Source organism: Macaca nemestrina, chromosome 14, assembly GCF_043159975.1.
Source record: "Macaca nemestrina isolate mMacNem1 chromosome 14, mMacNem.hap1, whole genome shotgun sequence".
Classification (NCBI taxonomy): domain Eukaryota; kingdom Metazoa; phylum Chordata; class Mammalia; order Primates; family Cercopithecidae; genus Macaca; species Macaca nemestrina.
The window spans coordinates 111,630,896-111,648,758 of NC_092138.1; the positions used below are offsets into that span (position 1 = coordinate 111,630,896).

General features: G+C 45.7%; 1 protein-coding gene across 6 annotated transcripts in view; it reads left to right on the top strand.

Annotated features, from left to right (window-relative positions):
• The first annotated feature begins 481 nt into the window (after nucleotides 1–481).
• LOC105464034 (far upstream element binding protein 3) overlaps nucleotides 482–17,863 on the top strand; it is a 59,761-nt gene continuing 42,379 nt past the window's right edge. For 4 of the 6 annotated variants that reach the window (XM_011711654.2, XM_011711653.2, XM_011711655.3 and 1 more), the window contains exons 1-2: nucleotides 506–661; nucleotides 17,438–17,543. In XM_011711654.2, coding sequence (XP_011709956.1) covers nucleotides 578–661; nucleotides 17,438–17,543 — 190 coding nt within the window. In that variant the 5' untranslated portion in view covers nucleotides 506–577. Of the gene's footprint in view, nucleotides 662–2,059; nucleotides 2,391–17,437; nucleotides 17,544–17,863 lie in introns of those variants that run through there. The other 2 variants (XM_011711652.2, XM_071078441.1) reach the window with 2 other exon arrangements.

The following is a 17,863-nucleotide window of genomic DNA, read 5'->3' on the forward strand; positions in this document are numbered from 1 at the left end:
CTGGGGCCCAGGACTCCTCGCAAACGTGGGACGCTGACATTCTGTGGTGCTGTCCCAATGCCATTTCAAAGCGCTCAGCCCCCAACTTTCCAACTAATAGCCATTTCAGGGAGGGACTGCCCAGGACCAGGCTTTTGATGAACCACGTTCAGGGTGTCGTCTTGGGAGAGCCACGTCAGTCCCTCTGAGATTCCAAACGGCCGACAGAGGACACCTCGGGACCACATCCGAGCCTCAGGGACCTGTCAAGACGCCATCGACGATCCTGGACCACATCTCGCCCGGGAAGGGAAGGGTCGCGACCGGACCCTGGAGACCGACGGCTGCCTGGCGATCTGAACCCACCCCGGCGCTGCCCTCCCGCCCCCACTTCCGATCGGTCGAAGGTCACGTGCCCTGACCCCGCCCCCGCAGACGCGGCTCCTCTAGCTGAGAGCTGCGAGCGTCCCGGCTTCCCTTCCGCCGGAAGTAGGGCGACTTTCCTTTTCCGGCTACGGGTCCCCAAGCAGAGCGGGAGGCCGGACCGGGGAGCCAAGCGGCGGCGTCGGCTGCGGGGGCGACGGCGGCGGGGGCGGTAATGGCGGAGCTGGTGCAGGGGCAGAGCGCTCCTGTGGGGATGAAGGCCGAGGGCATCGTGGACGCCCTGCACCGGGTCCGACAGGTACGGGCGCAGCCGGCTGGCAGGAACACGAGATCCCGAGGCGGGGCCTGGCGGGCGGGGAAGAGGAGTTCGGGCCTGGGGGCGGGAGGCAGCCTGAACCGACGTCTCAGCCAGGCCGGGCCGTTCCGTGGGGTTCCTACAGCCGGGAGGAGCCAGGGGGATAAGGCGCCACTGCGAGGCCCAGGCCCGACCTGTCGGGCGGGTCTCCCAGGTGCTTGAAGTCGCTGGAAAAGGGTTTGCCTAGAGCTTCTGGCCCCATCGTGCCCCAGCGGCCAGCGTGGACCCACAGTGTAGCCAGCGCGGGGTTCTGAACCTCGCAAGGGGAGGGGTCCGGGCAGCCCACGGGGAGGATCTGGGTGTAGACGTAAAGCAGCTGTCTCACGCCCAGTAGCTTGTTAAAACTTGGGGAACGACGTCTTTAGACTTTGTGTTGAGTAGAAGGAACTCGAGGGCATCTTATATGTGAGGGTGCTCTTTGGAGAGGGGAGAGAGGGAGGTGTTACATGTGTGGGGGTGGTCCCCAAGAGGCAGAAATTTCTCATGGCAATCTTGCCTCTGCTTGGGAGAATGATATGGCCTCATTCCGACATTGAAACTTTACTGTCTGACAATGTCGTACATTCTGTCAGAGTTAAATTAACTGGGTTTTAAAAGGCTCCAGGCTTCCCTAGAGAGTGAATATGGGACCTGCCAAAAATACTCATTAGAACAGAACGTGCTCTTAAATTGTATCTCAAACTTACTTACAAGTTAGCCCTAACACTTAAACTTCCGCTGTTAGATGTCTTATGTTCTCTTCTCTTCTTATGTAATTGTAAGCGCACTGATACTTTAAAAGTTGGGCTATAACTAATTACTGCTTGATTCCTAACAGAAAGCCACAGGAGTCATTGTGTTAGAAGAAGGTCTTCACTCGGGCGCTTGAAGATATGGTCTTTACATCTCTTTCCAGTATTCCAGGGGAGGGAACCCTACCTGTTTCCCTGATACTGACTTTTCATGTTATATATTGATGCTCCTATAGACATTATATTGGATCCCAGAACTTTCCAAACCTGTGGTTCCACCTAAAATTTTATCTGATGAATTGTTACTTTACTGCCTAGGTGCCAACCAGTACGGTAGTGAGTATCCATCTTACTTAGACTTCAGATCCACCCATGGCTATAATGGATGAACATACCACCCAGCTCCCCTTCCACCACTCTGCTTGCTGGTGTGTTACGGTGCTCTCCTCTACAGTACAGGGTCCTGAACCTTGTTTCTCACTGGCTACTAATATATAGTGGCTTTCGCTCTGTGCTGATGTGTGACAGTCAACTTGTTGGCCTTCTATGTCCGGGAAGAATTATAGTCACTGCCTTAAAGGGCTCAGATCCTCAGTTTGCAGAAGGCCTGTAGTTGAACATAAAGTGAATTTTGAACCATTGAGAAGACATTCCGCTTCTCTTGAGCCAGTGGTTGAACTCATATTCTTGGACAACCTGCTCCAGAGGGAAACCCTCTGTTAAATGCTGACCTAATGTGGATTGTTGAAGCAGTGGTGTTTACTACTAGCAGTGAAAACTTCATTGGATTTGTTCTCAGCTCTGAAATGCACCATTGACTGGAGCAGTAATAAGCCCAATGGAGACAGGGCTGTAAGTGTGTTCCTTCTGAATGTTAACAGCTGGAGGTCCATACTATCTCCAAGGATTTGATGGCCTTTAAAAACTAAAGAAAAAAACAGGTTGGTGGGTAATTTTAGGTTTATTGCATATAGATTTGCATTGGGCAAGAATGGAATGTTAGAAATCTGTAATACTGTATGCTGATGGTAAACTTACTCAAAGGATCTCATTTGGGCATCTGGAAGGTGATACTTCTGTTTCTTTGTTATATACACAGCATGTTGCAGAGATGTGATTTTTCTCACCATTAAATAGAACTAAAAGACGGTATATTTATTTAAATGCAAAGCTTTTTCCCCTTTTATGTCTCCTCATAAACCCCAGAGACAGTCTGTAAGGCCCTCTTAAATTTGTCAGACAGTGAAGTGTCTCATGCTCAGTTTTTCTAGCAGATCTTAATAGAATCTCAGTTGACCCTGCTGGGATTTAAACCTGCAGTTTCTATTAAGTCTGGTGTGTGAAGTCCAACACCTTATCAACTAGGCTTTCCCTCTGACATCTTGAAGCCTCCGTGTATATCCTTTGGACTCTTTGCAGCAAAGTGCATCAGTTGTTGGTTTACTCTGAGCGTGGCATTCTTAGATTGAGAAGTCGTCTCTGAAGATGTCAAATAAAATGTAAAAATTATCCCCAGCAGTGTGAAGTCTAGTGAGTTAATGTTTGGCACAAGCAGGTAATTTACATCCATTCTATAGGGTAGTAGAAATGTGATCTGGGCAAGTCACAGTGGCTCAAGCCTGTAATCTCAGCACTTTGGGAGGCTGAAGTAGGAGGACTGCTTGAGCTCAGGGGTTTGATACCAGCCTGGGCAACATAGTGAGACCTTGTCTCTACTAAAAATTTAAAAAATTAGCTGCATGTGGTGGCCACCCCTGCAGTCTCAGCTATTGTCTCAGCTATTTGGGAAGCTGGGGCAAGAGGATAGCTTGAGCATGGAGATCAAGGCTACAGTGAACCGTGATTGCTCTGCTGCATTCCAGCGTGAGTGACAGAGTGAGACACTGTCTCAAAAAAAAAGAAAGAAAGAAATGTGATCTCATTCAGTTCCATGGATGAAGATCTAAAAAACTGCTGGATATTAAAAAACATCTTGTCTACTTTTCCCAAGTCATTGGCTGGTTAGCAGAAGTAGTGTTTCTTCAACTAGTTCAGATAAGACAAAATGATGTTCCACGGCCGTCTTTATCCTGTCTGTCTAGGTTACAAGGGGACCTCTGAATGAGTAGATCCAAGTCTGGTTTATGTTGTTCAGTTTTCCTAAAAATATTTTTGAATGTTCCTAGAAAGTCTACCGCTGATAATTTAGTAGCACCTGTCATCACGCGCAAGCAATCGCTTGTTAGGATAGTGTGATACCACAGTGCGTTGTAGGTTGACAGCAGCCTTCCACAAGCTGGACCAGCCAGCTGTCTGCCAGTCATCACCTACATAGAAATTGTTCTCCTGAGAAACTACTAATGCTTTTTAATGCTTTTAAAAAAGCATTAGATCTGTTTTGATCTAGATAGACTCACTCAATGCCTCTGGATTGTGTAACTACAGCACATAATATTGATACAGAATGCAGTGTAAATGGTGCTTCATGAAGTTCAGCATCGTGGTGGCACTACACTCAAATGAGTGTGACCAAGCCATTGTAGAATTAGTAGAAAGTAACCTTTTGACAGATTTTTAGGCCCAAATCTCTTCTTCACTGGCACCTTTTTTGGGGAAATGTTGATTGGTGTGGGGGCCTCAGAAGTTCCACAGTCCTCCTGAAAATCTCTCCCAGTGCTGCTGTTTCACACTTTAAGCCTGAGCACTAGATAATTTGGGATGTGTGCTGTATACCTTGGGCTGATTTAGAGCTTTAGTTACTTTACGATTCTGGCTTTTTAGAACAAGCACTGAGTTTCCTTTTAAGAGAACACTGTACATCTACCATTAAAAGAAAAAGCCTCCATTCATTGGCCAGTGTGTTCACCCTGCGAGGCTCATTTTACACATGGTTTTGACTCCCAGTTCAGTTGAGTGTGCTGAGCACTCAAGAGATATGAGTGGTACTCCACTGAGACTGTCTTGTACATGTCCAGTGATTGAATAGCTCAGGTCATCATTTCTCAAGGGACTAACCCCTGCCTGTACACTCATTTTAGCTTTCATAAACACTTGAAGGAAACTAGTGTCTGCAGGAAATCCATGGGCTGCTCCTGTAGCTTTACCTTGCTGGGATCCAGTAGAGTACCTGGCAGAGTGAGTCTTCCTTAAAGGGTTTTGGTGACGTCACTGAGGGTGTATGCGCCACCACATGTTAACGGAAGTGCTGAACTTCATATTGGGTATTGGAAAGTAGATAGTGAACTATATATTCCACTGTATGTCTCTAAGGCTTTTCTCATTTTCAGGTGAGAACATTTATAATATGATAATTTATCATATAATTATTTTGGGATAGAGACAGGGTCTCACTATGTTGCCCAGGCTGGTCTCAAACTCCTGGCCTCAAGCAATCCTCCAACCTCAGCCTTTCAAAGTGCTGGGATGGGTGTGAGCCACCTTACCCCCATGCCTGACTGTCTTTATTTTAAAATCTGATAGCCCATGTGTATTATCAAACTTTGGTTTCTTCTGAAGTACCAGTTATTTCATAGATAGAAATTTACTTAGACCACAGTTCTCAAACTTGTGACCTGTAAGCTATAGAAGACTTACAGTGGGCCTGCAGGCATGCTTTATTTGACCCACACAGCACTAATGCTTAGAAACTAGAGTGATTTTTGGCTGGGCATGGTGACTCACGCCTGTAATCCCAGCACTTTGGGAGGCCACGGCAGGCGGATCACCTGAGGTCGGGAGTTCAAGACCAGCCTGACCAACGTGGAGAAACCCCGTCTCTGCTAAAAACAAAAATTAGCTGGGCGTGGTGGCACATGCCTGTAATCCCAGCTACTCAGGAGGCTGAGGCAGGAGAATTGCTTGAACCCGGGAGGTGGAGGTTGCAGTGAGCCGGGATGGTGCCACTGCCCTCCAGCCTGGGCGAGGTTGCAGCCTGGGAGAGATTACCTGGGCGAGGTTGCAGTGAGCCGAGATCGCGTCATTGCACTGAAGCCTGAGCGAAAAGAGCAAAACTTTGTCTCAAAAAAACAAACTAGAGTGATTTTGTATTTTTTAAAAAATGAGATTTCGGGCTAGGCGTGGTGGCTCACGCCTGTAATCGCAGCACTTTGGGAGGCCGAGGCAGGTGGATCACGAGGTCAGGAGATCGAGACCATCCTGGCTAACACAGTGAAACCCCGTCTCTACTAAAAATATAAAAAATTAGCCAGGTGTGGTGGCAGGTGCCTGTAGTTCCAGCTACTCGGGAGGCTGAGGTAGGAGAATTGCTTGAACCCGGGAGGTGGAGGTTGCAGTGAGCTGGGATGGTGCCACTGCACTCCAGCCTGGACGACAGAGCAAGACTCCATCTCAAAAAAAAAAGTTTTGGCCAGGCATAGTGGCTCATGCCTGTAATCCCAGCACTTGGGAGGCCGAGGCAGGCAGATCACTTGAGGTTAGGATGAGACCAACCTGGCCTACATGGTGAAACCCTGCCTCCACTAAAAATACAAAAATGAGTCAGGCATGGTGGCGCGCATCTGTAATCCCAGCTATTCGGGAGACTGAGTGAGCCACAATAATCACTTGAACCTGGGAGACAGGTTGCAGTGAGTGGAGATTGCATCATTGTACTCCAGCCTGGGCGACAGAGTGAGACTCTGTCTCAAAAGAGGAAAAAAAAAAGATTTCTGGTTTCCCTAGAAAAGATCTGGCCACACTGCTCCCACAGCCTGCACAGCGATAATCGGGAGGAGCTGAGTAGCTATTGCGCTTTTGATGTGAGGCATTCACACTCTCCGGGTTGCCTTCATTCCCGCCATCTTGCTATTGTTTTATACTGTTCTTTGGGATGCCTAATTGACAGTTTTTTACTTAATCTTTTTCTAAATTGTGAGTGAGTCGCCTCTGGTTTTTATTTGAAATTTCTAATGGAAAGAGCTCTGGATGGAGAGTTAGGAGGTCTGAGTCGCCTGGAAGCCGATGCATGACCTTGGGCTGGGTTGGCCTTCCCTAGCATTTGATCCGTAGGCTGTTTAAAGATCTTCCGTGGAAAAGAGATCATGGGCAGTTAAGTTTGGGGAATGCAGGATTAAATAAAGGTGAATTGACTTCTTTAGGACTTGTCAGAACCTTTAACATGCTTGTGTGCATTAACTCCTGCAGGGGTGTAGGATGTGTTTTGTTGCATTAACTCCTGCAGGGGTGTACGATGTGTTTTGTTGCATTAACTCCCGCAGGGGGGTGCAGGATGTGTTTTGCTGCATTAACTCCCGCAGGGGTGTAGGATGTGTTTTGTTGCATTAACTCCCGCAGGGGTGTAGGATGTGTTTTGCTGCATTAACTCCCGCAGGGGTGTAGGATGTGTTTTGCTGCATTAACTCCCGCAGGGGTGTAGGATGTGTTTTGTTGCATTAACTCCCGCAGGGGTGCAGGATGTGTTTTGTTGCATTAACTCCCGCAGGGGTGCAGGATGTGTTTTGTTGCATTAACTCCCGCAGGGGTGCAGGATGTGTTTTGCTGCATTAACTCCCGCAGGGGTGCAGGATGTGTTTTGTTGCATTAACTCCCGCAGGGGTGCAGGATGTGTTTTGTTGCATTAACTCCCGCAGGGGTGCAGGATGTGTTTTGTTGCATTAACTCCCGCAGGGGTGTACGATGTGTTTTGTTGCATTAACTCCCGCAGGGGTGTACGATGTGTTTTGTTGCATTAACTCCCGCAGGGGTGTAGGATGTGTTTTGTTGCATTAACTCCCGCAGGGGTGTAGGATGTGTTTTGTTGCATTAACTCCCGCAGGGGTGCAGGATGTGTTTTGCTGCATTAACTCCCGCAGGGGTGTACGATGTGTTTTGTTGCATTAACTCCCGCAGGGGTGCAGGATGTGTTTTGCTGCATTAACTCCCGCAGGGGTGTACAATGTGTTTTGCTGCATTAACTCCCGCAGGGGTGTAGGATGTGTTTTGTAAATGTTCTGAAGTTAGATCACTTCATGCCCTCTTTCCCTGGAACCAAATCACATTCTGTGCATCAAACGTCAGGAAATGTGGAGCTAGATAATTTCAGCAGTCTCTTCAAACCTTTAGATATTCAGAGTGTCCATCTAACTGGATCTGGAAAAATTTCACCATGTTATTTTGGTTCTTGTGCTTTCTCATGTTATATCTGCTATCTATTCATACTCCTTTCTCTCCGCTTCTTTGCTGTGTAGTTTTTATTCTGATACTTTATCTTAGAATCATCCCAATTGAAAATGTTCTGCATTTGGAGTTTTATTGTAAAGATTTTGCTCGTTGGTTTTGGGTTTTTTTGAGACAAGGTCTTGCTCTGTTGTCCAGGCTGGAATGCAGTGACACTATCACAGCTCAGTGCAGCCTGGATCTCAAGGGATCCTCGCACCTCAGCCTCCGTAGCCGGCATGCACCATCACGCCCGGCCTACATTTTTATTCTAATACCAGATGGTTACAAATCACTTGTAAGACTGAGTAGCGTGATTGGAAGCAGTGATTTGATTCAGATTACTTACCATTAATTGAAGATCTACTGAGTCCAAGGCTGGATGCTGGGCCAGTGCAAAGATAACTAAGACAAGTTTGTAAGTGGTTTTATCTTAGTGCGGAATTCAGGCTTTACAACCACCAGGTAAGATAGGACCAGGACTATCAATTCTCTCTCGCTCCATTTTAGTTATAAATTGAGATAGGATCTCTCTCTCACCCAGGCTGGAGTGCAGTGGCGCAGTCTCGGCTCACTGCAACCTCTGCCTCTCGGGCTCAAGCAATCCTCCTGCCTCAGCCTCCCCAGTAGCTGCCACTACACCCAGCTAATAAGGGCTATTAATTCTCATTTTATATTTGAAAATAATAAGCCAGAGGGAGATAAAGCAGTTTTCTCAGAGGTACACATAGTTAATATATGCAGTAGTTCTTGAACCCATGCCCTCTGCATTTTAAGAAGGACTTGATTCCTTAGCAGAGGTAGTTGGGTAGTTTTTCATCTCAATGAGGTGGCTGAAGCAGCAGCCTTTTTTTTTTTTTTTTTTTTTTTTTAAAGGCAGAGTCTTGCTCTGTCGCCCAGCTAGAGTGCAGTGGCGCAATCTCGAGCCACTGCAAGCTCAGCCTCCCAGGTTCATGCCATTCTCCTGCCTCAACCTCCTGAGTAGCTGGGACTGCAGGCGCCCGCCACCACGCCTGGCTGATTTTTTGTATATTTAGTAGAGACGGGTTTTCACTGTGCTAGCCAGGATGGTCTCGATCTCCTGACCTCATGATCCACCCGCCTCTGCCTCCCAAAGTGCTGGAATTACAGGCATGAGCCACCATGCCTGGCCTTTTTTTTTTTTTTTTTTTTTTTTTTGAGATGGAGTCTCACTCTTGTCACCAGGCTGGAGTGCAGTGGCATGATCTCAGCTCACTGCAACCTCCACCTCCCGCGTTTAAGTGATTCTCCTGCCTCAGCTTCCCAAGTAGCTGGGACTACAGGCACGCACCATCACGCCTAGTTAATTTTTGTATTTTTTGTAGAGATGGGGTTTCACCATGTTGGCCATGATGGCCTGGATTTTCTGACCTCGTGATCCTCCCGCCTTGGCCTCCCAAAGTGCTGGGATTACAGGTGTGAGCCACCGTGCCCAGCCTAGCAGTCTTTAAACAGATCATTGGAGGGGATGGTTGGTGGAATTCAATGAAATGGAAGGGGAAAGCTAATGGGCGTGTCACATTTAGGGCCTTTGGTGGGAGCGACCCACCCGGAACAGTATTTCAGCGTAGAGCCTCACCTGATCGTCTTAGCATTCTGCCTACAGATGAGCCTCTCCATATCCACTTTAAATTTAGCAGATGTTTAAGGAGCACCTTCTATGTGCCAAGTATTTTGCTATGCATTAGGAAAGTTGTTCTTTAACTTTTTCAGAACATGGACCTTTCTGAGACTCTTGAAACTTTGAACCTCTCCCCAGAAATATTTAAATAGTTTGGGATGTAATTTTGGGAAGTCGTGAATTCTCTAAAACTAACCCCTGGGGCTCCTAATTAAGGACTCTTTGTTCTGAGGGTACCAAGACGATGGAGACAGCTCCAGTCCTAAGCTCTGGTAGTGGGGAGACAGTATAACCAACGGGTCACTCAGTGAGAGTATGCTATTTAGATGTAGTTCATAAGGTGATTTGCAAACACAAATGTGGGAGTATTTAATTCTGCCTAAGCATAGGAGGGATGAGGTTGTCAGGAAAACCTCCCAAGGAGAGCTGCATCTTATTCAATTGTCATAGAATTCTTTATTTCAGTTATTGCCAGTAAGTAGGGCAGGATCAGCCGGGGCTCCATCTCTGATGACAACAATAGTTGTCATTCATGGAGCCCATATTGTGCTGGGTGCCAGGCAAGGATTCTTATATATGTTCTTTCATTTGATGGTCACAAAACTCCTGGGGAATGGCATTGTGATGTGATTATTAAGAGACAGACTTGAGGTTCAGACAGTATAAGTTCAGGTTCTGGTTCTGCCACTTACTAGTTTGACTTTAGACAAGTTATTTGTTTCAGCCTTAGTTTTCTCATCTGTAATGCAGAAATAGTTGATGATAGTAATAATTTTAAAAACAATAGTATTAGAAATTAGGAAGTTACCCTGGGTGGTGGGGTGGGTAGTGACTGAAGGGGGCATGAGGCAGACTTCTGGGGTCCTGGTGATGGTTCTTGATCTAGGTGCTAGTTACATAGGTATTTTAGTATCCAAAACTTCAGTGAGCTATAAACTTATGATCCATGGATTTTTCTGTGTCATTATTGTTCTTCAATAAGAGGTTAAAATAGCAAGCATTTCTGGTTCCTTACTGTGCACCCGGCATTGTTTCTAGTGCTTTACATTTGTTATCTTGTTATCCCTGTGAATACAATTCCAGGCAAACTGGTTCCAAGTCCCACAGTAAGGAGAATAGTAGCTACTTCAGAAGGTTGCTGTGACAATTAAATGAGGACACTGTCAGGCACTTAGTAGGCAATATGTTTGATGCACTGTCTTCTTTGTAACATTAGGTAGTGGGATGCAGGACTGGGACCTGCCCCTAGGGCCCATGACTCCAAGCCTGTCTTAGGAACTTGTTCTTAGCCACGGGGCTACTTGTCTGGCTGCATACTGTTTCTTCCCACTGTGGGGAGTAGAGACTTGCGGTCCAACCTCCCTTTCTCCCAGGCAGGGCCTCTCTGGGTGGCTGTGCCACTGAGGGTCTGGGGAAGCAAGTTGGGTTCCCACGCCCTTGATGCTGGTGTGAGTCTCCACCTCTGCTTGCTGTATCCATGCGAATCAACAGGATCTGTGTTGAGTAGCATGGACACATATGTGGATGGCATTCAGGTGGCTTTGCCTATTTCGGATTGGTGTAGAGTTCTAATAAGTATGAAGTTGTGGGGCTATTTGCAACTTCTTATTTGGATTTGTAAGGTGATCTACTTTGGTTATGAAACCTGTCAGAGAATTTAGTCTTGAAAATGTGTACTGGGAATAATTAATTGCCATGTTTTCTATCTTTAGTGATTTGTGTACTACCTTTATGATTTTTGCCATATCATTGAACCTTCAGTACACTATTTAATATTCTTAAATTTAGATTATTTATTTATTTATTTATTTATTTTGAGACGGAGTCTTGCTGTGTCACCAGGCTGGAGTGCAGTGGCTCAATCTTGGTTCATTGCAACCTCCACCTCCCGGGTTCAAGCAATTCTCCTGCCTCAGCCTCCTGAATAGCTGGGATTATTGGCATGCACCACTACGCCCAGCTGATTTTTGTATTTTTAGTAGGGATGGGGTTTCACCATGTTGGCCAGGCTGGTCTTGAACTCCTGAGTTCAAGTGATCCATCAGCCTTTCCATCCCAAAGTGCTGGGATTACAGGCGTGAGCCACTGCACCCAGCCAGATTTATTTTGAATATATATGCATATATATATTTTTTGTTTGTTTGTTTTGTTTTTTTGAGAGACAGGGTCTGGCTCCTGCACAGGCTATAGTGTCGTGGCTCAACCATAGCTTGCTGTAACTTTGAACTCCTGGGCTCAAGGGATCCTCCTGCCTCAGCCTCCCAAGAAGCTAAGACTACAGGCTCATGCCACCACACTCAGCTAGGTTTTTGGGGGTTTGTTTTTGTTTTTGTAGAGATAAAGCCTCACTATGTTGCCCAGGCTGGTGTCAAACTTTGGGCTCAAACGATCCTCCTACCACAGCCTTCCAAAGTGCTGGGATTACAGATATGAGCCACCATGCCCGGCCTATTTAATTTTTTTTTTTTTTTTTTTTTTTGCCAGTGACATATCCCCAAGGAGATCCTGAGAACATGTGCCCCTAAAATATTTTTTAAAAGGGAACTAAGTCAGTATCATATCATAAGTGGAAAACTTTGTCATGCATAGAAGATAATTGTAAGAACAATGGAAGTTTAAAAACATTCATCCATGTACCTCCCAAGATCACCTTGTGCGTTTTTCTTTTTTTTTTGAGACGAGTCTCGCTCTGTCGCCCAGGCTGGAGTGCAGTGGCGCGATCTTGGCTCACTGCAAGCTCCGCCTCCCGGGTTCACGCCATTCTCCTGCCTCAGCCTCCCGAGTAGCTGGGACTACAGGCACCTGCCACCACGCCCAGCTCATTTTTTGTGTTTTTAGTAGAGATGGGGTTTCACCGTGTTAGCCAGGATGGTCTCGATCTCCTGACCTCGTGATCCGCCCGCCTCAGCCTCCTAAAGTGCTGGGATTACAGGCGTGAGCCACCGCGCCCAGCCTCACCTTGTGCATTTTTCTTGGGAAAACACTGGTTTAGTCTGCCTCTGCATTTTACAGGTGAAGACACCAAGGAGCAAGGCTCGTGAAGGTCTTCCCCAAGGTCACAAACGGGAAGAACTGGCTGGAAAATCAGGACTGTTGACTGATTCCTGGTCCAGTACTCTCCTCCCATGAGTTTCCTCTAACTACTGGTGGTTAAGTGTCTGTGACGTTGATTTATTTTTCATTTATCACTGTGCTTAAAATAGCACGGGTAGTGAGATAACCCATTTGCCTCCCCCTAAAAAGGGAAAATAACTTGTGTGGTAGAAAATTGATAGCAGAGTCCGCTCAAGGTCACGCTTGCAGTTAAGAAGAGAGTGGCCTTGGTTTTGTGGACCATCCTGGCTTTTATCTCCTGGCCTACACCGTTATGAACTGAGCACTGTACCTCACTTCCCTTAAGTAACTACTGTTTAAAATGATCAATTGTGTGAAGAATTGCTTGGGCTCTGTGCACTGGAAGTCATTAGACTTTATTTAAGTCCTTGGTAACTGAGATATGTTTAAGAAAATATTAGGTGGAGGGAAGGAAGCAGCCAAGTGGTCAGAGAATTTTAGTCTTGAAAATGGACACTGGGAATAATTAATTGAAAATAGAAAATTAATGTTTTCTAACTTCAATGATTTGTGTACCTCCTTTGTGGTTTTTGCCATATCATTGAACCTTCGATGTACTATTTACTTGGACTCCAGACTCAGGAAGATCTGGGTTTGAATACTGTTTCTGCCACCTTTTTGTTTTTTGTGTTTTTTGTAAACTGAAAGTAAGTTTATTAAGAAAGGAATAAAATAGAGCAGTCTGTTTCTGCCACTTATAAGATGGGTGACTTTGGGCAGGTCACTCCATGTCTGAGCCCCAGTTTTTATTGTCTTAAAATGGAAATAATAAGGCCGGGCACGGTGGCTCAGACCTGTAATCCCAGCACTTTGGGAGGCTGAGGCGGGCAGACCTCGAGGTCAGGAGTTCGAGACCAACTTGGCCAACATGGTGAAACCCCATCTCTACTAAAGATACAAAAATTATCCGGACATGGTGGTGCATGCCTGTAACCCCAGCTACTCAGGAGGCTGAGGCAGGAGAATCTCTTGAACCTGGGAGGCAGAGGTTGCAGTGAGCCGAGAACCTGCTAGAGAATCAGGGTGAGGAATAAATGAGATAGCATATTTAAAGTGGTTTTAGCAGAGTAGCACTCATTACATTTTAATTCTATTTTATTAGGCATTTAAAATCATTTTTTGGAACAAGGTTGTATGTGGAAGAATGAAGGAGTATATTGCGTCTTTACAGTATAGTGTAACATAGTCTACACCATAGTATAAATGTGATTTATACATTGTAATATTGAATTTATACCCAACATTTGTTTAACCAGGGTTCAAATGCAGTTTCCTCACTTCAGAGCTGTATGTCAACTGTTATTCTGTACTACTTCTCTCATAGTGGAAATTTCCCAAATTGTAGATAATGAGGTAAGCATGAATTAAGAAGAAACCTGAAAGGCTTAGTCACATTTTGGAAGAACACTTGTTGATTTAATCTAAATTAGGAATAGGAAGCTGTTGTAACACTTTATCATGGCAACTTTGGAGGAAAAAATGACATGAAACTACTACATACGTTAGAAGGCAGGCCAAGGACTCAGGAATACAGTTTAGCTACTTTAGAAGGAAGAGAAAAGGGCCAAGCGTGGTGACTTACGCCTGTAATCCCAGCACTTTGGGAGGCCAAAGTGGGTGGATCACCTGAGGTCAGGAGTTTGAGACCAGCCTGCCCAACATGGTGAAACTCCGTCTCTACTAAAAATATATAAATGAGCCAGGCATGGTGGCATGTGCCTGGAATCCCAGCTACTCAAGAGGCTGAGGCAGGAGAATTGCTTGAACCCAGGAGATGGAGGTTGCAGTGAGTCGAGACCACGCCCCCACACTCCAGCCTGTGTGACAGAGCAAGACTCCGTCTCAAAAATAAAATAAGGAAGGTAAAAGATCTGGAAGCCCAGAGGTGTCATTTAAAGGGAGCTGGTATAAAGTCATATAGAGCTTGTGTTTGGGGTCCTGTCTTTTTGTTTTGTTTTGTTTTGTTTTTGAGTCAGTCTCTCACTCTGAGATGAGTGTGGCTGTGTTCTAACAAAACTGTAATTACAAAAGCAAGTGGTTCACCAGCCGTAGATTGCCAAGCCCTGGCCTAGACTACAGTAATGTCTCCTAAGGCTGAGTCTGACTTGGACTATCTTTTCCTTCCTTCCTTCTTCCTATCTTGTCTCCTCACAGTCAAGGGGATCTTTTTTGTTGTTTCCTAGAGATGGGGTCTCGCTCCATCTTCCAGCTGGAGTGCAGTGGCTCGATCATAGCTCACTGTAACCTTAAACTCCCCGGCTCAAGCAGTCCTCCTGCCTCAGCCTCCTGAGTAGCTGGAACGACAGGAATGCATCACCACGCACAGCTAATTTTTTATTTTTTGTAGAGATGGGGGTTTTGCTGTGTTGCCCAGGCTGGTCTAGAACTCCTGGCCTCAAGCAGTCATCCCGCTTTGACCTCCCAAAGTGCTGGAGTTACCTTTGCTAGCCACCATGCTCTTGGCTGGGGATCTTTTAGAAGCATAAATCAGCATGTTACTCTCCTGCTTAAGACTTGTATTAGCTGCCCATCAGCCTTCCTGTAAAGTCTAAGCTCCTCACCATGACCTGAAAGGGTCCAGTATGAATCTACCACCTTTGGAACATATCTGGTTCCTTCCGCGCTGGCAAGATTGACTTCTTTTCCAGGCTCATACCTACCAAGCTTGCTCCTGCCTCAGGGTGTTTGTACAAGTTCCTCTGTGTAGAACATACTTTCTCAGATTTTTATGTAGCCAGCTCCTCATTGTCACGTAGGACTCAGATGTCACTCCTCACGGTGGCCTTCCCATTCACCCCACTTAAAGCAGCTTCCTAAGCATGCTCTGTGTGACATTATCTTCTCTTACTGTGGTAATGCTTATCACCTGCCAAAATGATCAGTTTATTGATTATCTGGTTTACCTTTAACTTCCCCCAGCTGCTGACTCTTAAGTACTAGGCCTGCTGGTTCTCCCTCACCACAAAAGCTCCGTGCCTCAAAACGCCCATCACACAGTAGGTACTTAACATTTATTGGGTGAATTGCCTTGTTTTGCAACCATAGTGTAGTATTTTGGTGTGCTCAAGTATTCCTCTGCCTTCAGGGATCTTACTATCTTTTCAAAAACTATGAACTATGTGGTATTACCCTGGGGCGTCATGCAGAGAGGAAGGAGACTTGCCTCAACATCACACAACTCATAAATGTAAGGGATGATGTCTGCTGTTTAAATCCTGCATTTGGTTTTCAGTATCATGATTGTCTTTGGTTGGTTGGTGGTTTCAGGTAATTTCTGTTGGTCCCAATAGGTCTGAGACTTCTGGGAACATTTGGACTAGCTCAGAGCTACCACTGAAGACTTTGCTCTGGGGGACAGCTGTGCTAGCTGCCCCCGATAGACCCCTGTTTTTTAACTTTAACTGAGGGACTAACATCAAGAGCAGTTGCTGTAAATATTCCTTTGGTTAAATGAAAGAGTTACTTTCTTATGAAGATCACATACAATTTCCTGCTGAGAACAAAGTAGATAAGAAGTTCTGCATACCATTTGTTTCTGGGGGAAATTTTTAACAGCTGTGTTCTGTTCTTTCACTGACAATAAATATTAAAAGTTGAAATACCTCTTAGAGATCATCTCCCTTTCTCTGCTGCAGGAATCCTTCTGAAATTGTTTGGACACTTCCAGTAAAGACAAGCTTATGTTACATCTCTATAGATCACACATCAATTTATAGAGATTAAAGTTTATAGGATGGGTGTATTCCTGAGGAATTGTCAGGCTGGGCACCATGACTCACACTTTTGAGCCATGGGATTAGCCAAAGTGCTAGTTCCGGCACTTTGCGAGACTGAGGCAGAAGGATTGCTTGAGCTCAGGAGTTCGCGACCAGTCTGGGCAACATATTGAGACCTCATCTCTATTAAAACTTTAAAAAAATAGGCCGGGCGCTGTGGCTTATGCATGTAATCCTAGCACTTTGGGAGGCCGAGGCAGACAGATCACCTGAGGTCAGGAGTTTGAGACCAGCCTGGCCAATGTGGTGAAACCCCGTCTCTGCTAAAAATACAAAAATTAGCTGGGCGTGGTGTTACATGCTTGTAATCCCAGCTACTTGGGAGGCTGAGGCAGGAGAATCGCTTGAACCCAGGAGGCAGAGGTGAGAGTGAGCTGAGATCATGCCATTGCGCTCCAGCCTGGGTGACAAGAGCAAATCTTCATCTCAAAAAAAAAATAAAAATAAATTTTAAAAAATTTAGCTGGACATGGTGGTGCATACCTGTAGTCTCAGCTATTTGGGAGGCTGAGGCGGGAGGATCACTTGAGCTTGGGAAATTGAGGGTACAGTGAACAATGATCACATCACTGCACTCCAGCCTGGATGACAGAGTGAGACCCCTTTGTCACATTTGAGCACACAAGGCCATTCAAATATTCTTGGGGAATTTGTTGCATAAGCGAACCCTGTGAGAAAACCTAAACTTTCTGAAGAAAGTTCTTCAATTGTTGGCTCGCTTTTTTTTTTTTTTCTTAAGATGTGACATGCCTATATATTAAGAGGTGACTTAAAACTACTAATTTGCGGCCGGGTGTAGTGGCTCACGCCTGTAATCCCAGCACTTCGAGAGACCAAGGCGGGCGAATCACTTGAGATTGGGGGTTCAATACCAGCCTGACCAACATGGAGAAACTCCGTCTCTACTAAAAATACAAAATTATCCGGGCGTGGTGGCACATGCCTGTAATCCCTACTTGGGAGGCTGAGGCAGGAGAATCGCTTGAACCCGGGAGGCAGAGGTTGCGGTGAGCCAAGATCACGCCATTGCACTCTAGCCTAGGCAACAAGAGTGAAACTCCGTCTCAAAAAAAAAAAAAGAAAAAGAATACTAATTTGTTTGTAGAGACACATTTTTGAAAGTACTCTGAAGACACATTATTATTAAGACCAAAAGAAAACTCACTTAACAGTGAAAAGTGTTTGTGCTCTTGTGGTGCTGCCTTCCATTAATCTAGGTCAGGGGAGAAATGGGATAACAGCCCTTTAAAGAGGACACTTGTCTTTCTCCCTCAGATAGAGCCATGGTTTGTTACTGAGTGTTTAAATCTGATTCTCTCTGTAGATTGCTGCTAAAATTGATTCAATTCCTCACTTGAATAATTCCACACCTCTAGTGGACCCCTCAGTATATGGATATGGAGTACAAAAACGGCCCTTGGATGATGGAGGTAAGTTGCCAGAAATATCTTTGCCTTTCAGGTGGTAGTGAACCTGCCAGTTAAGTTTGAATTTGTCAGCCATTACCTTAACGACTCTCTGAAGTGTCACTCTGTCCAGAGGAATGGTTGAAGGGAAGTATTTAGGATGATTTTTCGCAGCAGTCCTTCAGCATTTGAGTTCCTATTTGCCTTGATAATACAGAAATCTTTTCACTGGGCTCTGAGATAAAGACTTGGCCCCTGAGCATCAGCTTGGAAGTAATTTGACCTATTTGAGAATTTTGTTTGATTTAGCCCTCTGTTCTTCAGTGCGCGTGGGAATTGAAGTT